Source organism: Lasioglossum baleicum, chromosome 13 (assembly GCF_051020765.1).
Source record: "Lasioglossum baleicum chromosome 13, iyLasBale1, whole genome shotgun sequence".
Lineage (NCBI taxonomy): Eukaryota > Metazoa > Arthropoda > Insecta > Hymenoptera > Halictidae > Lasioglossum > Lasioglossum baleicum.
The window spans coordinates 3,018,410-3,040,985 of record NC_134941.1 but is presented as its reverse complement, the minus strand read 5'-3'; the positions used below and the strand labels follow the sequence as shown (position 1 = coordinate 3,040,985).

General features: G+C 37.6%; 1 protein-coding gene across 1 annotated transcript in view; it reads left to right on the top strand.

The window, feature by feature from the left end:
• Stg-1 (stargazin related protein STG-1) overlaps nucleotides 1-22,576 on the top strand; it is an 87,950-nt gene that overhangs the window by 23,457 nt on the left and 41,917 nt on the right. The window contains exon 2 of the mRNA XM_076437003.1: nucleotides 10,928-12,667. Coding sequence (XP_076293118.1) covers nucleotides 12,328-12,667 — 340 coding nt within the window. The 5' untranslated portion in view covers nucleotides 10,928-12,327. The remainder of the gene's footprint in view (nucleotides 1-10,927; nucleotides 12,668-22,576) is intronic.

The following is a 22,576-nucleotide window of genomic DNA, read 5'->3' as shown; positions in this document are numbered from 1 at the left end:
AGTTTAAATAGTAATGTATACACACACATCTACTCCAATTATTACAAACTCAAATTTTATTTTAATGCAACAATGAATTTTTCAGAATTATCTACATTTTATTAACCACTTAGGACTCGAGTAGTGATTCACAAGGGAAGAAGATTTTTTGTGAGACGATGGTATATGAATTCCTAATGATGCCTGCAAAATATTAGGTGTAATTATTCAATAGTTTTAAAGATATAAACAATTGAACGCAGGTTGCGTGAAAGTTCAATTGTTTATATCTTTAAAACTATTGAGTAACTACACCTAATATTTTGCAGACATCATTAGGGATCCATATACCATATCGTCTCACAAAAGATTATCAAAATCGAAGTCGGATACTTTGGGGTCCTTCCCTTGTCAGAGTCACCATTAAAAATTGCTGTATCATTATTCAAAATATTATTTACATTATTAAATATGTTGGGTTTTAACCAATTACTGGACATTTAAGTATTGTATGAAGTATTATATTAACCCTTTGTAGTCGGAGCTATTTTATCTCGAAAATTAAACATTTCTTCCAACTGAGAATATTTCCATTCCCTATGATTTTTCAAATCTTATGGATACGAAATTGGTATAATACCTTAAGACGTTTAGTAGTTGATTAGATACCGACGCATTTAATAATGTAAACAATATTTTTAATAATGGTACAGCAATTTTTAGTGTTCAGGGTTTATTTCATATTCCTAAAATGAAAAAAATCATATCAAATGGAATTATTCTAGGTGGGAAGAAATGTTTAATTTTCGAGTTAAAATAGCTCCGAATGCAAATAATGGAAGCGACAAAACTACAATGTTAGCATTTAAGGATAATGTTACATTATTTTCGACTTTATAATTCATACAATTGCCATGGACAATTGTTGTTTCGCACAAAGATCAACAGTCTGGGTATAACATTCTGTATGCACACACACACACAATGCGTCCTTTTATAAAATATAAATTTATATAACGACATGTGCAAACTTAATTCAGTTTTCTTTACATAAAACACAAAATCGTAGTTGTTGCATATGTGCGACGCGTGGTTGTACGAATGGATAATGCTGTCAATAAATTACTCTTTATGCAATTGCAATTGTTTAAGCTCAAATGCATTTATCTAGTAACTTTAATAACTTAGGAAGAATTAACAGCACTTTGTAAGCCATTGTTTTATATTGGGTTGGCAAATAAGTTCATTCGCGCGCGCGCGGTTTTTTAGAGTGGAATAAGCCACAAAAACCGACCCAATATTTCATGCACAAAAGTTTGCAGTCTATTTCTCATAAATATCCTGTACGTACTGTACGTATACATATGTAAATGCATATATAAATATCACATAATCTGAAATTGATTGTTACTTTATATCTCTCAAAAGTAAAAAACATTTTTCATAGTATTGAATTTACAAGTTTCGTGTAAGAAACTATCTGTCGTTTGGCACACAAAAAAGTTATCGTCTTTTTAAGAATGTCCTAACACTTTTTACATTGTCTGTACATGTTCTCCATAATAGAAATAACAGTCCATTCATACAGATACATTTTTAGGAGCAGATGGTAGGGTTTTCAAGGGAATAAACTTTTTTAATAATCAATGATCTGTCCTCTCTGTCCGCTCTGTCCTCTGAGCTTTGTCAGTATGCGCCGGACGTCGCAGCTGGGGACATTCGCAAAAAAAGCACGCAGGCATCAGAGTGTTTGCAAATGGAAGCATTAGAGATCGGAGTTGATTTCTCTTCGCGAGTCCCGGCCAATTTTGAACTTTCGACGGATCCCACGGTGAAAAGAAGTTTTCGGAGGAAACGTCGCTTTAAACTACGTGACGAGAGCGAAGAAGCTGCATTTGCATCTCAAACGCTTCAGATTAAGAAGTTGAATCATTCCCATGACGCATCACAGTACACAGAGTTTCTTACCGCGTGGCCAAATGTTCTTCGCAAAGTAGGTTGCACGAAACTCGTATAGAATGGTCAGAGCTCGAAAAGAACTTTTTAAAAAGTTCCGGCAAATTGTAACAGCGGATACTTCAGGAGAAGATTGAGGCACTGTTTTCAAAGATCTTATATAACCATTCGGAAACGCCGTTTATTTCAGTTTCGAAAGTTTCGTGAGGTTTGCGGATTTTTTCCTGATGCCCGGAAGTTGTTCGAACGTGATAATTTAACGAAGACAACAGGCATTGTTTGTTTAACTCGCTGACTGCGAATAAAGGGTAGCTTTAAGGGGCTGTTCCCATTCTTCAGGCTGTTTCGAGACTCTGTTTTCGGGTTTTTCTTTGCGATCGAACTAAACAATATATCGTTGCGAAACTTTACACACGCGTTCGTGCGTGCTTAAACTACATTTGTGAATTTTTATTCTTTGTTTGCTTCAAAACTGCAATAATTACTCGCTGAGAAAGCGGATCGGTTGAAGAAAGGCCCTCTGGACCTTTTGGGAAAATTTAGTCTTTTAAACTGCTTGATATATTGTTCAGAGTTCTTTCAGTTCATCTAAATTATTCATTAACTTTTTTGCAACACAAAAAAATGCAATATAACTCGTATTTTATAAATGTAGTTAATTAGGAGAAAATCCTCTATGCAAAATAAGAAATGTTAAGCTTAATTTTCTGAATAAGCTGAAAATAATGCACTGATGTTCTTAAATTTTTTTAATACGTTCACTGTATTTGTTTATTTCTTTAAGTGCACAAACATTTTGTGCGCATTTTTGCGTCGAGACCACGGAACAACGAAGATTCTGTCAAGTCTGGTTCAGGTCAGCGGTCTCCGGAGAGATAAATGGCGCTGACGTTTCGCAAATCGAGGAAAGGACTATTCATGGTTGTCAATATATTTTTGATACTTCGTTTCGAGGGGAAATACGTTTCATCCACTGGGAAGCTGTGCTACTGTATCCGCGCGTGTACGATTGTTCGCGCGAGAGATGCGGTCGTATCTCCCTTTTCCCGCAGACACACGTAAACAAAATAAAGCACGGGAACGTGACGCGGGCACGCTAAAGCCTTTAATGTTGTATGCGTAAGATTACACGTTTCAAACTTTACTCTGTTATTTGCCGCGGGGCGAAACATCATATTTTCTTGTAAACATTGCCGCGCCGCGCTGCGTCAAACACAAAATGTGAAATATTGTTATATCTTCATTACGTATTTGGTAAGCACTATATTAATCTCTACTTTTACAGGGCGTCGTCAATATAGAGGGTGTCCCAAAACTCCGCAGAACCCGGAAATGGGAGGTTCCTCAGGTCATTTGAAGCGACATTTTCCTCTGCAAAAATGGCGTCCGCGGCTTTGTTTAGGAAACATTAACGAAAAACACGGACCAATCAGAGCGCGACCTAGACGCGAATCGGCGCGGCGCACTATGGGCCAAGCCGACGAAATCTGTGTCAAAATTAAAGAACTTTCGATAGAAATAATGAGGTAGAGCGATGAAATTTCTTTTAAATGAAAGCTGAAACTTTGCAGAATATGGGATAATTATGGAGATTGTGGTACGAACGTTTTTTAACCTTGAAAGAATTCGTTAAACTTGCACAGTTTCAAGAAAATTGTGGTTTTTCCAATACCACGCGCGGAAAAATTTGTTTTTAACGTGCGACACATCATTTCCCGTAGATTCTTTCACGCTGATTCCAAATCTGGTTTCAAAATTTGTCTACGACCTCAGGATTTTGCAAGAAATCAAGCGATTTTTGTGAACACAACTTATAAAATCATTTTTTCGTTGAAATGATTCGGTAACCTACTAGTTTGAAGGAATATTGTATTCTCATATATGTATAAAACACATTAAAAATAATCATAATGAAGTATTTGAACGTTTACTTAAAATCAGCATGAAAAAATCTACGGGAAATGATGTTTCGCACGTTAAACAAAAATTTTTTCCGCGCGTGGTATTGGAAAAACCACAATTTTTTTGAAATTGTGCAAGTTTAACGAATTCTTTCAAGGTTAAAAAACGTTCGTACCACAATCTCCATAATTATCCCATATTCTGCAAAGTTTCAGCTTTCATTTAACAGAAATTTCATCGCTCTATCTCATTTCTATCGAAAGTTCTTTGATTTTGACACAGATTTCGTCGGTTTGGCCCATAGTGCGGTGCGCCAACTGGCTATTGGCCGACTCTGATTGGTCCGTGGTTTTTTGTTAATAACTCCTAAACAAAGCCGCGGACGCCATTTTTGCAAAGGAAAATATTGATTCAATTGATCCCGGGAACCTCCCATTTCCGGGTTCTGCAGTAGTTTTGGGACACTCTGCAGATTTTAATCATTACTGTATAGAGTAATTAATTTTTATGCCGTGCATGTTTGTGCATCTGAATCTTTTACAACAGTGAGGCAGATTGGTTCAATCAGGTCAGTCAGTAATATTTTTTTCCAGGGGTAGTTCGACGCCAAAGTCACGTTAATATTTTAATCACCTGTTGAGCCGCATAGCCAACTCTCGCTGTTCCGTCCAATATGATAACAGCTCAATTAATGTTTCACGTATTCCACTGTGCTGGCGTTAAATTGAACATTGTCAATATTAAGAGCTCTCTCATTTAATCACATGTATTGATCACACCTTACGATCTCATACCCTAGATAAATTATACAATAATTATTCTCGCAAATATTTGGATTTAATCAACAGACTGGGGATCATTCTTCACACAAAAGCTAATGTCGGTTTCATCCGGAAATGTTGTCATTCCTTTACGAAAAACATCATTCTATTTTATTTATTAGTCTTCTGACAAGAACTAATTCTCCCTATAAAGTTTATTAATTCTAAATTTTTATTTTCGTTTACCTAGATCGAACTTGAAGTTGACTATGAACCTTAATTCTTTTAAATCACATCCTTGAGCATTTATTCTTTATATAGTTTCTTCCTTCTTTCAGTTACCATTCCTTTGAAAATTGCTTTAATTCTTAATTAAATGAAAATCTTGTTGAGACCATGTCAGTTAACGATTTAGCGTAATAAATATTATGATAGTAATGCATTTCTGTATTCTAACAAGTATGGAAGTTACAAAGGATTTGTTGCATGCTTCAATAAATAAAAATTTACATAAACCTAATCAATACAATTCTATCCTTTCATTCATCCGTTCGCTCACTCATCACTCATGCCCATTCTTTGTTTCCTCTTTCTACAAAAATGAATGATTTTTAGCCATAAATAAGTAAATAAACAGCATCAAAGATTCCTATAACTTTGTCAACTTTGTCCACGCATTATCCTTGTCGTATCACAGTGTCATTACATCCGCAAGCCACCGTTAAAGCTCGGAATTGCACCCTCGCCTCGCGTGAAACGAAGTAACTTTCACGCCACTATCGGCAATTTCATATGCAATGCCGGCTACTCGAGCTCCCTTCAATTATAAAAATCCCTAAAAGAGACTCTACAAGGCAAACTCGAGCGACAATAATTGCCAATCAACCCGACGCTCATGCTTCTTTAGCTTTGAATGTTCAATTCGCGGAAAGATATTGCAAAACTTGTCTATCCTCGATTATTTCGTAATTATTGTTGCGTGAACGATTAAAACGAGCGAGTGATAATCAAGCCGTGTTACGTTGAGAGCATCGTAAGACTCGACAGAGCGAGCGAGCGGGAAAGAGAGACAGAGAGAAATGCATTTGTCGATATCTTGTCGCATGAACTTTACAATCTAGTTTCACGAGCGGACCACGCCGCTGACTCTCCTAACTTACAAGAGAGTGAAAAACAGAGGGAAAGTCACTCGTGGACTACCAAGCATCCACTCGAAAAGTCGAAACCAAAGTCAGATGTTGGGACGCGTAACCGTGCGACCGCGGCAAAAGTTCTATCGCACGCTCGACGGTATTCCGATGAAACCGCAACGTGCATTCGCACCCCGTGAGCATCCGCCGTTGCACCGTGTTGTAACGCTCGGGGCTGCGCGCGGAGCCGCGGGCTGCACCTGCAAGCGGTGCTTCCGTAGTTTCCCCAGGAGCAAATAATTTCGAAACGAAATTACGGAGGGCCGCGCGCGTTCCCCATTTAAATAGCCGAATTTCGTCGCCAATGCGTTACACCGCCCCGCCGACGTAAAACTCGCGACCGAACGGCCAAGGAACGGAACAGATGCGCGCCGAACGCTTTTCCCTCAATAAGCGGATGAGCTCGTGTAGATGCTGCCAAAATTTATTTTCTTGTTCGTCATAGAGAACAATTTTTTATACAGTTTTAATCACTTGTCGATTCTATCCCGCCGGCAATAAATAAATGTTTTAAAATCGCATCTTGTTGGCGTAGGAGATTAGAAGTCTCAGGGTGGACTAAAAGGAAACATATAAAGAGGATTCTTCATCAGCTGGCTTATTAGCTGAATAATTGAACCAAAGTGTATAAATTATTTCGAACCTTTGGTATTTAACGTATTTGCACGAGAATTCTCATTTTAAGACAATAAATGAATATATTAACGGGTAAAGAATGGACATTTAGAGAAATTATGTGATATTTTTAGAGGAGCATTAATAAGTTATTGAAAGATATGCAGTAAATCTTTTCTGAAGCTTCTCTCAAAATTTGAAGCTGCACAACTAAGAAAAATGCTCGAGAAAAATGCTTTCAAAATTTTGATCATTGACAGCGGATCTTTATGCAAAATAAAAATGTTCTTCCCGAATTGTGACAAACTGGAGTGAAGTAGAAATTAATTCTGTTTCTTAATATCTCGAATAGATGTCAAATAATGCGACAGTATTTTTAAATTCTTCTATGTAGTGCTTCTACTGCAAATGCATAAAATCCTAATTCAAACAGCCCTAACTTCGTTATTCTTACAGATATATTTTTGAATACATGTGCTTTAAGAAAATGCAAAAAGAAACGTCGATTTTTCAAGGTTCTGGACCAAAAGACACCCTTAAACGCGCCGCACGCGGAATGGTATTAAAAAGGTGTCGGGGGCAAATTGAAATAGAGTGATAATAATAAATGAGAACGAGAGGGAGAGATACCGGGAGAGAGGAGGCAATTAAAATTCAAGTGGGTCTGGCATGTATAACCGCGTACGCTCCCGCGGAAGATAAGATGCGTTTAGAAGTGTTCACGCGAGGGCGGAGAACTGTTTGCCATCGGAAGTTATGTTTAGTGTTTTCAAACCGCGAGTTTCGAGGCATTCGTTGTTAATTAATTTGCATCGCGAGCGAACAAATGTATTCATTTCGTACATTTATTCCCACGGAAGCGAATATACGAGTTGAACGCAGCTCCACTGTTCGAGATTATTAAGTTTTTTTCGTTGTTCCCCGCATAGTATTATAGGAATGATAATAATTTAAGTGTTCCAACTAAATGTCTTTTTTATTGTGGCAGTATTTGAGCCGGTTTAAGAAATAATATGCGAAATTCGGGGTATGGATAAGTTTTTTGATTGTGTTAATATACTGCACATTTGTTCGACGATTAATTTTGGAAATGAGGATTGTTTGAATTTTAAGAGTGTTATACGCGGTGAGGTTATGTTAAGTCAATTATTACTGAGGAACAATTTTTGTGTTTCTAATTTTGGTATTATAACCGAAGCGAAGGGGCGAATTATATACATATATATATACATATTGTATAATTCATTAATTTAGAATATATGTATAGGTAGCTTAATTATACGTAACAAGGCTGCATAATCTATTAACATACACATTTTCTCTATTAATATGAAAACTATGGGACCTACTAAACTATCGAGATCCAAATTTTTTAATTTATGATTATTTATTGTGCAAAGATTGCATTCTCGTTATTCTTATGAAGTGATGTAAAATTGTCACTTTTAGTACTCCATAAATATAGTGTTAAATGACAAAAAAATTATAGAGGTTTCCAGTAACCAGTAATCACGTAATAAATTAATCCTAACTTCCCAAAAAATTCGAGTTGTTTGGTCCACTTTTAAACATTCATGGTAAAAGCGATTGCGTAATTTAAAACAGTGAATTAAGACTTTCTGAGGACCTCTATCGAATATAGTATTATATTCAATTTATTAAGATTATTAAAGAAAGAAATTTTGTCTTTTGATCCAAACCATTTTTATTTTGCATAAAGATCCGCAGTCCATGCATTGTATATCACTAGACTGCGGATCTTTATGCAAAATAAGAATGTTCTTCATTAATTATGGGAATCAGGAATAAAATAAAAATTGATTTCATCCCTTAATGTCTTCATTAAATTAAAAACAACATTGCAATATTCTTAAATTTTTCTAATCCTTTACTGTTTTATATTTCACTCAGCCAATTTCTTCATAAATGCATAAAAATCCGCAGTCTATTGTATACCACATTTAATTCACGTAAAACACACTCGCTGACATGTTCGTCGAGAAGTGACTCATTTGCGACGGAATGGTCCTATCGACAAGGATGCGTCCCGTTCGACAAGAATGTCGAGATTGTGTTGGCAACTTGCTGACAAAAATTCTAACGAAAGGCATCGCAGCCGATTGAGCCCTCTAACAGTAGAACTCGGTGGATTCCGAGGGAAATACCGGAGGATCTTGGATGTTAGGTTTCAGCGTACGTCAATTCCACGGTCTTTTCTTTTGTCTCGATCGACTTCTGCCGCAGTTGAATCGAAAGACCCGCCCACGCCAGTCTGGGCTTCGATAATCCTCACGGGATAAGAGGCCGGGTTAAGAGTGGGCGGCGCAGGGAAGGGTAACGCCTGATAAAAAGTCGCGACCTGAAGGGCCTTTGGGAGGGCTCACCGTGGCGAGTTCACGGATTACGCTAATAGCAACCCCGTGGAATTTATACCGGCGCCGGATTAAAAGTTCAATTTCTGTTCGTGGCCCCGGCAAGACCGAAACGTCGATTCAATTACGATTAAAGGATTAACAAAATGCGTGAGGACGTAAGGTGCTCTGCTCCTCTGCGTCCTCTTTTTCCCTTTTCTCTTTTTCTCGTCGTCGATCGTTCGCTTCCTTCCTTTTTCCCCTTTTCATCTTTCTTTTTTTTCTTTTTTCTTGCTCGGAAGCTGGAATATGCCTTCTAGAGGATCCTCCAACGCTGCCGAGTCGACTGACTCAAGAGGGCATGATAATCCAACGAGGCTTTGACACTTGACTATCCTGAGGGATCTGTCACGGATTTTTGCCTCCTCTGCCAGAGACTTTCTGCCATCCTTTTTATTTCTGATGCAGCTCTTCGGTTTTATTTTGTCGCAGTCGTCGTGGGAGTGTCTTTTGATATCGTACATCGCGCTTTTGATTCTACCAGATGGGTTAAAGCGAGCCATTTCGGGCTCTTTATTTTGCGATTAGAGTCGCTGTTACGGGGAACTTCATTTTACGAATATCCCGTCATCCGTGTATTCGAACGACGCGATGTGTGCATGCAGCACACGCGGTATTTACTCTCTGTATGTGCATAACCATCAAATCAAAATCTTTACGCAATATTTCGGTGTAATATTTACAATCGACGCGCTCGCAGAGTTGTTACAACGTATAGTAAATGGAAACGCGTAGCACTGTCAGTTGAAACTAAATGTCAGGATATTGAAAAGCCGAAGAACAACGAGCTTCATACGCAAATACAATGTTGAATGAAATTGAGAAATGGGCAAGTGCAATTTAAAATAGGAAAAACATTATAAGAATTTAGGAACACCTTGTATAATCCTGAAAATTATTATGTCGTATGCGAATAAATTCGTTTTGGCACCCACTTTTATATGATATAAAAGCATTGCATTTAAAAATTAAGGATCACGTTTATTTTTAGTTTCGCAAATTTGAAAGATTGCAATGATTAAAAGAAGTTGTCAATGTATTATTTTCAACTTATTGAAGTTATTATACATATAGAGGCAAAGCAATGTTTACTGGCTTCTAATTTATTGCAATTGCACATCCTGCTAATTTATTGTATTCGCACATCCTTTAAACAGGAATAATATTTTTTTAACTGGATCAAACGCGATGTCAGCGTTTCAACGAAAGTCAAACGAAGTCGAGATTTTTATCTTTTTCATTGAAGCGTATAATGAAAATTTTTAAAACATGCACAAAATTTTATGGATAATAATCATTAACGTTGCCATGTGTAACCAAATCGTAGGAAACTGCGACTTAAGTAAATTGCGAACCCCCCAAATTAAGAATTTTTACATTTTTCAATTGTAGCTTTTTATGTGCCTCATATTTCAAATTGTTTCTCGCACAATATCACACTTACTAAACGATAGCCTTCAAACGTGACTAGTATATTAGCAGTTGCAATTATAATATAAGCAACCATAATTATGTCGATAATTATCGATAATAATCGACAAGCACACCTCTATATTGGACGCTGTAGTGAAAAATTGTTAAAACAACAGTTGTGTATCTCCCCATTAGTTTAATTGTCCGAACCATTAAAAATTAATACGAAATAAAATGCGGGTACGTTAATACACGTGTATTTAAATAGGGATCTCTATTAGTTTGCCCAGCACTGTAAAAGTACCCGAAAACGCAATCAAGTGTCAGTTGTTTCGTAGTCAACTAACGTGTGACCCGCCCCAAGTCGTCAGAGAACTCGGACGATTGAGTAATTCGAACGAATATAAAGATGGTATAACCGTAGAATGGTTATTTTATTCCCGAACCAGAGCTCATATCCGTTTCATTCGCCAAACGAGCAGCGTATATTCGCGAGACACTCCGGCATCGCGTTTCTCCTGCTGTCAACGCGAGCATAAATCGACCAAAGCTCGATTTTCGTCCGCAATTTATGCGCAATGGCTTTCACCGCGGAAGATTCATGAAACTCGACGGAGCATCTTGAATCCAGGAAACGTTTCGTCCAACAGCGACCCACGTAGCTCATAAATCCTAACCGGATTGACACTTTCTGTTGCAGAGTTCCGGAAAGGGGTGCCGTCTTGACGAACTTCCAGCTGCGAACTATGAACTTGGAGGCGCGACCGTTGATTGAGCACGCCGGCCAACAAAACCTACCAACGACTGGCGACTGATGTGTTCATAATAAATGGAGGATGTCTCACGGCCTGTTCCTGGCGTGTTTGAGACCGGTGATCTGATCATTCATCGTTGGACGTTCGCCCGCATCGGAACTTTCGCAATTCCGAAGAAAGTGTTTGGAGGACTCGGTAGTCAAAAGTTAGAAACCAAGGGTTTCCTCGAACGAAAATAAGAGAGAAGTTAGGCGGATCGCCTGCCAGAGCGTTGACTGAGCTCGCTTCACTTCGCTTCGCATCGCATCGCAACGAAACTTCGCTTTCACGGTGAAACGTTCGCCGGGGCCTTGTCAAGATACGCGGAAAACCGTTGTCAGCAGTTTCATCGATCAATTACAGTCTCCGAAACGTTCCTGCGACAAGAGCCAATCGAGGGAGCAGTGACTCGCATCGGCCGCGGAGTGGCGCGTTTAAGATCCCAACTTCCCAAATCCTTCATCAACCATTCAGCGGTGCTGAGCCCGGGAGCCTATCCTTTATCAACAGCGGGGCTTAAACCGCTCCCGCCGGAAGCTTTACGGATCAAGTTCCTGCGTATCTTCTCAAATAAAGAACCGAGGAAAAGGAGGACAGCCGGAGAGCATTCCAGCTACGTACGTTCCCTGGAAAATAAGTTGTTGCCGCTACTCCCGCTGCATTATCGATGAAAAGTGCTAACGGGCGAATCCAGTATCAACCAGTCTACGATACCGTGCGCTTTCTCTCTCTCTCTCTCTCTCTCTCTTTCTCTCACTCCCTCGCGCGGCGAACTTTCGTCCATAACTTTGGAAATAACGACGCAAGAAGAACGGAGTCGGAACAAGAGAACAATAATTTGTCTTTCCGCTCGAGCCAGAAGAACCGGCCGATTTATTGATCTCCCGAGTCGAAAACTGCTGAAAGCAATACCGGAAACTCGATCATCCACTCTCGAACACATCCCAGCGTTCCCTACGATCTATTCTCAAAGCTCACAGCTGTGATCTTAATATTCATATCCGATCAATGACAAATCGATTTTTCTAAAGGAACTGTAGGCTATTTCTAACTTGCACGGCGCAGCGCAATAAGTATTTGGTATACATAGAAGCCGGGATAAATCAGTTGAAGTAAACGCAGAGATTTTTGAGCCGAGCCTCAGTGGAATCAGCTTCTCAAGGTGTTTCATCAGCGGTTCGACGACGCAATGAGCTTGAAGTAGATGCGTGATTCTGTCGTCTAACTGTCGATAAGAAGAGATCCTCGTTTCTCATTGACAATAGCGGAGAGGTAAACCAGTTGTTACTGTTGCTGGGATGCCCCCATGACAAGAGGGAGGCTCGTGGTGATGTCTTGTTGCTGCTGGTGCTGCGACGGCCTAGGCGGTGCCGGTTCCTCAAGTGCTGGTGCTGGAGGTGTAGTTACTGGTGCGTCCGGAGGCAGTGTCGTCGTTGGCAGTGACGCCAATAACGCCGGCGGTGGTGGTCTCGGTATCGCGTCCGGTCTATCCGCGATGCTGTCGTTGGTAGTCGTCACCGTTGCCATTAGCACAGGGGAGTGGCTTCTGACGGAGGAGAAGCTGCCCAAAAGTTCCTCGAACACTTCCGCGGAGCCTGACAGCAAAGTTACCTACAGCGGCCTGTGGAGAGTCTGCGTGGCAATAAGTAAGTAGTTTTCACTTAGCCCGAGTTTCGAACTTCGAATTCCCCGATCCTCTACGTCATTTGAATATTTCCTCGGTGTTTTGTCGCGCCCGTCGCGCCGATCCCTCGAACTTCAACGGGTCTATGCAGACTGCGCAATTGATACTCCCGCGCGTATCCAATTACACCTCTGACGAGGACTCTGGGCCCCCTTTCAGCTACAAAGTCACGATAAATCACCAGTTATTTGAGATACTGCTTCTCCTATCAATTAACGTCTTTCAGCTTCTTACAGAAATAATCTCGTTATTTATAGAAGATCCTAGGTCCTAGGTCCTAGATCGAGGACATCTAAATATCCATTGTTGTTATTGTTATGAACATTTGAATGGTTTTCGAAGGGGACTATTGTGAAAGTAAATGTTTTTTTCTGGTCTTTTCGAGGTCATCGTCATTGTTTATCTAGAGAATGTGTATTTTTTCTATTCCATCATGTAGCAAACCACTGTATTCATCTGAATATGCTTGCATAACCATCTTCAGGTGACCTGGAACACTATAAAATGAAGTCAATGATATGAGAACTTACGATTCATGTTATTAATATTCAAAATGATGTCCTTCAACAGTGATGCATTTTCTGAAACACATAATCACGGGTTGTGATGCACAATATGCACATCCTATTGTTTCCACAGTAATTGCAACGCAGACAGTAACTATGAAGGTTATTGTCTTCTGGAATTGTAGGTAGCTGTTGGTAAATGTCCTTGTTCAGTTTTATTATTGGTGATCCATCATGACATCTCTACTTTACGCTTACCATAAGGAATTTTCTAGTTGCTAAATGAACTTGTCCCTCATCCTGGTATTTACAAAATAATCCATAAAATTTAGAATTTGGATAAAGATCCTTGGTCTACTCATCGTGTATTTCAATGTTTTATCAGAAAAATGGTTAAATTTTAAAGACTGCAGCTTTATTAATCAATTGTATAGTCACCATTCTCTTCTACTATTAGAAAATCGGTCACGAACTTATGCAATCATCTGATAGAATGATAGAACTACATATATTTCAAGTTGTTGTCGTTATCTTATTTAGCTTATGGGGAAGATTGAGGGTGACTGTGCCTAAAGCAAACGTGGGAATAAGAGCACTTTGCTCTGGGGGCGTTGGGTATTGTCCCGAGAGCGACGCTTTCGAATAAACGAAGTTAAACTCTAACGGTTAGAGCCATACAAGGGTACCTTCGATTTTGCAAGTCCAGTAGCAGATGGTATCTTGCTGTATCTGGCTAGAGTACCCTTTACGAGTAAGTACGTGTGGTTTGATTGCTTTTGACGGAGCTAGTGCAGTGTCCTGCAGAGCAATCTGCGGCCACGTCTGATCTAGCGCGTTACAATCTATCTGAGCTATTCTCGTGGATCAAGCCAAGAATCTATCAACTTCTTCTTCTCGATTGGTTAATAATTGTGTATCGTAGGCGATATATACACCAGCACGTAAAGTTCATCTTCTTGGGCTATAGGGAAGAACACGTAAAAAATTCATAGGAACCCTCAACTCGACGGCGAGTGGTAAAACACTGTAAATCTTACCCCGGGCCGCTAACTTAGTTGCGAAGAAAAATGGTCGGTCTGTATAGGAAGTACCGTGGTCTGGACCCCAGATGTCCATGGTCTAAACCTTTCGAGTAGCAGTTAAAAAGATCTATCTTGCAGTGGAATGCTCGTAAGAGTCTCAAATCGGAAAACACATTCACCGGCTAATAAATGGTATAGAAAATCCAATTTTGGAAAGTTATTTGAACAGTTAGCATTGCAATAGCTATTTTCTAGGTAATTATACCGAACACCTTCGTTAGCTGAGTATTAAAAAGCTCTAAACTCTTGCAGTTCAATGTTTTTGCTATTGAAAACTACTGAATGACTCCATCCCCTAATATTCAGATTAATTTATTCGCGAATCTGACGATTGGACTGCGAATATTTATGCTGAATAAAAATTTGCTGCATCGATCACACGAGACAGGGGACAAGTAGAAATTGATTGCATTCTTTAACCATTATTCCAGTCCTGAAGCAAATAAGTAAATGAAATATAAAACAACTTTAAAAAACAATACGTTATTAGAAAAATGCTAGGAGCTATAGGGCCAGAAATTAGTATACAAGGCTTGGACCAAATTAAGAGGTGAATAGAGCATCAAGAAAAACCATGTTGTATCAAATTTTAACCCTACATCTTGTCCGGGAGGGTAGTTATGGGGTAAAATGGAAAAAATTCGTTTTTGGCCTATTTTACCACGTTTTTATTTAGCTCGCTTTCTTATCTGTCTGTTTGTCTGTTTGTTCGGTACAAAATTTGCAATTGATTTTAAACTAACTTCCCGATGAGCTAGAGACTTGAAATTTTATACATAGCTCAGAACTGGATAACAATGCAATATTTAAAAAAACTTTTTTTCCCTATTTAGTCATATGCGAAAATTCTGGAGACAATCTAACAGGTGTTAAATAACCAGATACATATCCTATTCATTTTCCATAAGTGCCTAATCTAGTGATGAAGAACGACTTAGTTTTCTTGTTCATCGTTTTGAGATAAATTATCTCATCATGCCATTGTTCTGTCCAAAAACGACACACAGCATTCTTTGTAACTGCAGCAATCAGCTTACTGTGTAATCAGCTTAGACAGCTCGGGAAAAGCAACGACAATAGAAGCTGTAAAGGTAATCTCGAAACTGGAACCATTCAAGCCAGCTTATCGTCGTTCGAAATGAATGCTGAATGCTGAATGCGAACCGCAGTCACGCGCATGTCTAAAATAACTTCTTCCCAATTTGATTATCGCAAGAATGAATTTTTGTACTGTTTGCCTTCTGGTGCTGCTAATTATTTCGGATTCATTGAATACTCTACTTTGGTACTCGGACGAGAGTTACATTTTCTACATTGTTCTAACTTTACATATGTTAAAACAGCCTGAAAACTTAATATGAATGCAAAATTATATTATACATATTATACACTATTATTTATAAAATAACAAATAATTGAGATTTATGTGCGCCACATTCGTTGTAGACTTATTCCTAGACTACGGATTTTTATGCATTTATGGCAAAAATGAATGAGTCAAACAAAATTGTGAAGAAGCTGGAGCGAGACGGGATAGCTATTTTTTAGAATTTTATTATAATTTTACTATTATGTAATATAATTTTTTAAGAGAACGATTGTGTTTCAACCCATGGTTCCTGTTGTACTTTCTATACTTCTAACGAGTAGGATACGACGCAATATAAAAAAATGGTGACCCTTTTGACCTTGAAATTCAAGGTTAAATTAAGTATTAAACAGTAGCTATTCAAGAACATAAATTTTCTTTTCTCTTCTACGATATTTTTAGGAATAAAGACGTTTGAATCACTTTAATTGTAAAGGAAATGTTACGGCGAGGGGTTAAATGTATTAGGATTTCTTAATATAATAGTTTTTAGAAGCATACGATTCACAGTTAAAAATTTCGTAATCAAATTTTCAACATCCATGGCAACTTTATAGTTACGCCTATTAACATTATCTAATGTTTCTTTTAAGTTTTAAGGATCATTACGTAATTAAAGATTTTTAGCGTCCACTATAGCCATTGAAAATTCTGTTAATTGAATTTCGGATATCTTTGTGCTGTATAAAAAAGAACTGCTATTAAATACTTCCCAATATCTTTAATAAAGTTAAAGATCTTCTAGGTACTAGTATTGAAAGAACTGAATAAATTATATTATTCGAGGTTATTTGTTCACGATTAAGATTGCCATTGCTGTTGAAAAATGTACTAAAATGTAACTTGCGATTCACAGTTAAAAATTTCGTAATCTTTTCAGCATTAATGGCAATTTTATAGTTACGCCTATTAACATTGTCTAATGTTTCTTTTAAGGATCATTATGTAATTAAAGATTTTTAGTGTCCACTTTAGCCATTGAAAATTCTATTAATTGAATTTCGGATATCTTTGTGCTGTATAAAAAAGTACTGCTATTAAATACTTCCCAATATCTTTAATAAAGTTAAAAATCTTCTAGGTACTCTAGTACTGAAAGGACTGAATAAATGATATTATCCGAGATTATTTGTTCAAGATTAAAATTGCCATTGCTGTTGAAAACGTACTAAAATGGAACTTAAGCTGTAAATCATGCGTATTTAAAAATAACATTATTCGAGCTCAGGTACAAGAAGAGGACTCGACGTAACGGAAAATGCTTAAGGGAATCCAATCGAATCGAATAAGTTACATCGAGGAAGATTGCGTTGTCAATTCTCAAACGTGCAATATAACAAGCATACTTGCGTTCCTGGATCGTCGCAGTTCCCTCCCAAATCCTTTTTAACGTCGATGCAACGAAAAGGCATTACCAAGCACTTTTCCCGGAGCTGGTGATCTCGTAGCAACCGAGCCCGCTTATATCTTGTTCATCGCGTTCGATACGTAATATCGGAATGGACACACGGCAGCGGGAACAATAACGGAAATTGAAAAACTCATAGAGAAATGACGGAACCGGAAGATTGTTTGGGATCTTGGATGGAAGTGCACCGAAGCACTCCGACCGGCGAAATCGTATTTAAGGAAATCTAATTCGACGTCGTCGTTCGAGCTTTTTGCCCGGACCGGACGGGGGCCGTGTCAAAGAGTAAAAGCCATGACCGCACGTGTTCCCGTTGCTGCTCATTGACCAAAACGACCCACCACTTTGTGAACAGGACAGGTCTGGCCGAGCTCGCACTGTACATATATTGATCAAAACAGAGTCCCTGAAATGTGCAGAATTCATTCCACTCTATTTAAACGTAACTTGTTAGTAGCAGACTGCACGTACAGTGACTCCCACTAATATTCGGACGCTTTGAAAATGACGATAACTTTCTTAATATCGGACCATATACGATTTAAACTTTTTTTAGCAGTTAGAACGATTCGTTTGCGACACAAAAGGAATAAAATTTTTTGGAAAAATTGCAAGCCGTCGGCATTGCAGAGACAATACTAAAAGTTGTATTCTGCAACTTTTTTATGTGAGCTTATATGGAAAATTTAGGAAACACGTTGCGTAGATCTGTATCAATTCAGCATATTCTGAAAATTTCATCAAAATCGGTCCACGTTGCAATGTTTTATTCGTAGTTTCGAAGTTTTATTCGTAATTTCATATTATAAGGGGGTATTCGGAGAATTATTACATTTTTTACATTAGAATTTCATGGGCATTTGAAGTACACACATTACGTTCTCAAAGTAAAAATAATGAAAATTACATGACATATATTTTTTATAGAGAATATTTTCAGACAGCCATAACTAAATTCATTTTATGGATTCAACCAAATCTTTTTGCACACATGCCGAAGAACACTTATACTGAAAGTAGATGCAAAAGAAATTGATTTTTTGAAATTTCAAGGCTAGAATAAACTCTCAAAGAATTAGCGTAGAATGTAATCGGTGAGAAATAAAATATTTTACGATATGTAGGAACAAAAAATAGATAAATTTTCACTCTCGAAAGTTAATGAAACTTCCAATAATTCTCTTACAAGATTATGAAAATTAACGTTGTATTTAACGGAAATTAACGAAAATTAGGCTCCTATTGTAATACGTGCTCTACTAGAGCTATCTATACCCTCATTTCTTATGAAATAATTTGTATTATTTCAATAATTGTGTGAAATAAAAAATCTGGAAACGGTCATTTTGACCGGTAATGGTAGGTTTAGTGTTAATAAAGTACATAATACAAATTGTGTGTTGCTTCCCCGTGTAATTCTATCACGTAAACCACGACCTATTAATCTCACAGATCGTAAAGCAAGTGTTCGCGTTCACGACTACAGCTTTTCGATCTCATGAATAATTAATTTCAACAGAAATCATCGGGTTCATTAACGATAAGAATTAATTTACTTTGGATGAGACAAGAACCTGTGCAAACGTCTGAAAACTTTCCGGTAATACGTGAACTTAAAAGGAACTTAACGAACTCTTTGATGCTACATTAAAAGGCTGTTAACTGTTCTAATTAACCGTGGTTCGTCTGTAGCCAAATAGCCATTAATTTTTCAATTACAGATGGATAAACAGCCGCGGAAAATTAGCAAGTAAAAATCTTTCAGCGATGGGATTACTTTCGATAGATTTATAACTGAAAGAAGAATTAATTCAGGTGAAATATCGCTGATACAAATTCGTTGAATGTTCCATACGCTTTTGACTATCTGCTGTTGAATGCTAGTCGGTTTCAGGTACCGCATTTAATATATTAATAAACTACCCGATTAATTGTTTCTGATAATTGAACGAACGTTAATTGTACTTGGTCAGCCAGACTATTCCAACAGTGTGTTAAATGTAAATCGGTGTAAAAGCAACTTGTTCCACCTATGGTAGCGCAATTCGTTGAAAACGGTATTATGTTGTAAGCTCATGATAAGTTGACATTCCAGTTCAGTAAATATCAGCACAACAACTCCATTGTGTTTATTTGCACGCTGAATTGATTCTACGAAATGCATGACTGCGCCGCGATCGTTTTACCGTGGCTTCGAGTAATCATGCGAAAACGTAAATACGCGAAAAAATAAATCCACGGGAAAGGGAGGTTATTCGGTTGGTGTATGCTAAATATTAGGTTGGCAACTAAGTTCGCGGCCTCTACATTTTCTCAAACGAAGTAATTTATATAATTTTTTAAGCACGAGTATTTCATAACAAATTAATCGCGACATTCAGAGCTTTCCACTAACATACAGTTCAAAAGGAATGGTCACTGAATGAGGTTATAATGATACAATAAAAGAATTGCGAAACAAAAGGCCGCGAATTTAGTTGCCAACCTATTAATTGGATGCGGATTAATCACAGTTTTTTTTAGTTGAATAAAAATCATAAAGGTACAATTTATTTCTCAAATTACAAGTTATTTCTCAAATATTCGACACTCCAAAAATGTATGAATATACGTACAGGGTCTGTCCGGAAAGTAATACAACCACATTTTTTAAAAAAGAGTCTATTAAACATATGGGTACAAACCTTTAAATTTCTTCATAGTAGGATCCTTGGGCGTCGACACATTTTTTCCATCGCGATTTCCATGCTTCGTATGCTCTCTGGAAGGCGTTTTTTGGAACCTCTCGTAGTACCTTCGTCACAGCCTCTTTGACGCGTTCCACGCTTTCAAAATGGCATCCTTTTAGCACATTTTTAATTTTTGGAAACTAGAAAAAGTCGGCGGGAGACAAGTCAGGAGTGTACGGGGGTTGAAGAAGTGTTGCGATCCAACTAAGAAGTACCGTTTACTCTTTTCCCCGTAATCTACGGAAAAGTTTTGGTTGGAAGTGCTCGACGGAGGCTGCAACGAGGGTACTACGAGAGGCTCCAGATAACGCCTTCCAGGGAGCATACAAAGCATGGAAATCGCGCTGGAAAAAATGTGTCGACGCCCAAGGATCCTACTTTGAAGAATTTTAAAGGTTTGTACTCATATATTCAATAGATTTTAAAAAAAATGTGGTTGCATTACTTTCCGGACAGACCCTGTAGTTCATAAATTTTATTTTAATCTTAATAAAAGCCCTGTCTGGAGACCCGAGTTTTTTCTTGACTCTGATATCTGTAAATTAATTCGTACAAATTTGTATTCGCATAAAACTCAATTGAATTTTAGTTATAAGCTTCTTATCTTTACATTTATTGTATGGAATGAATAATGGATTTCTTTAGGATCTTCTATTAAAACTTGTGTTCACTATCATCGTATTCGGTATTGAATTAAACGTGGGAGTAAATTAAATCACCAATTAATTAATGAACACACTTCTCCGCAATATTTCTCGTTTCCAAGATCTAGACCGTCGAGGCAATTGTTGGATTGTTCGTTCAGTTTTCAAACATCCCCAGTGTCTCTGCGTGGGGAACTAACTTCTGACCTCTTTCTCCCCTGGGTGTCACCTGCTATCGAAACTTTTCCACCTGCTAACAAACACTCTCAATGTCCAGTGGATCTCTTCTCACGTTACAGCGCGCAGTTGTACTTCGCTGTGCACTGTCTGCTAAAATACAACAAGGAATAGTAAATAAAAGAAGAAATAATAAAAAAAAAACCTCAGCACCCAATCAGATAGTCGTTTGATTTTTAAAGGTACATAAAAAATTTAATTCTATTCAAGCTTCAAGTTAAGGATATTTTATGATCTTTTAAAAATCAATAATGAAGTGCTAAGAATTTTTTCACAAATTTTTCTGCAATAGCAATGACTGTTGTAAAGCAACAAATCATCTGCAGTAAGATAGTTCAATTATTTCTTTCAGAATTGTATTCTAGCAAATGTTTTCTAGTATAGTACAAACATTGATTGGTACAAGCATTTTTTACGATTACTATTTAAAACGAAATTATTAAGTCTTTATCTGCCACATTACAGTCAATTCTGTTAGAATTATTGTTTAAAAGAAAATTATGCAGTTCGCTTTTAACATAGTACAGTCATTCACTTGTTTAATCATCTTTTCCCAAAATTATTGTTTGCACAAAAATCATTATGGTTTTCCTCGCATAGTACAAAGTTTGGAAAGTTTGCTAACTATTATCCAATGAACTATTTCAAAAATTTAATCTTCAAATACTTCACTCAAATAGCGTCAACTAATTAAAAGTAGACTGCGGATCTTTATGCATTTATAGCAAAATTGAATAGATGAAATTGAAAATTGTTGAAAAATTGAAAAAATAGATGTCAATATATGATTTATCCTTTATTAAAATCATTAAGAGTAGAAATAACGTTCAATTTAGTTTCTAGTTTTTGCGATCGATGCAGACCATTTTTATTTTGCATAAAGAGCCGCAGTCTAATTATAAGAAACAAAAATCTTAATAAGATTGTTTAATCATTTTCCCTCAAAATTATTGTTTGAACAAAATATATCATTGTTTTCCTAACACAATACAGAGTTTGGAAACTTTACCAACAACCACCCAGTGAACTAACTAGTAAAAAAATTTAGTCTTCAACTAAATAAAAGATGAAGTACCAGAATGTGTGTATACATATAAGAAACAAAAATTTCACTAAAATTGAATCTATTCGAATAAAACTTTATTTCAACAACACAAATCCTGTTGCACACCGACCGCACCCCATTCTATGGGACCAGGAGGAGCAATATGAAGCAACAAGTTCGCGAGTTAATTGAGTGTAAAAGTCGAAATTAGTGTAACAAGCAGCGTTGCTCAAGAAACAGAGGAGGCACTGACGAAACGAGCTCTGAATAGAAGATTATGTACAAATACCAGATCGATTCGAGCATTAAGCGGGACGCAAAACTATCCCTCGCCTGAAGATTTCCATGCTTGATTCCTCGGGGAACGTGGACGGTCGGTGAATAAAATTACCAAGGGCAGCTCGTACTCTTGAAAGGTACATTTTTCATTTCGACAACTCGAGATATCGTCTTCCATTTCACAGTTCCAGCTACTTTGCATAGCCGTCTGTGAACTTTTCCCGAATACTTAACCGACAGGACTTACGGGATCCCCGGAGTAACGTTATAGCCAGAGTTTAGTGCGTACAACTCCTATGGCTGAACACCACCGTCTGTTTCTACTGGCATTTGCTGCCCTTTGAACTTCGCCGTACTCGCGAAACCGTAACTCCTGGGTACTTACCTCGCGTTCCTGCAAATTACAGTTTCCGAAAAAAAGCTTTGATTTGGGCGAATGACTCTCTCGCGTAAGAATTAGATTGTTTTCTAAGCAAAATGATTTGTTGAAATGTACAACTATCTTTGTCTCTGCTGTTTTGATTCGAAAAAAGAATTTTCAAGATCAAGTGAATTTTTATAATAATAAAAAT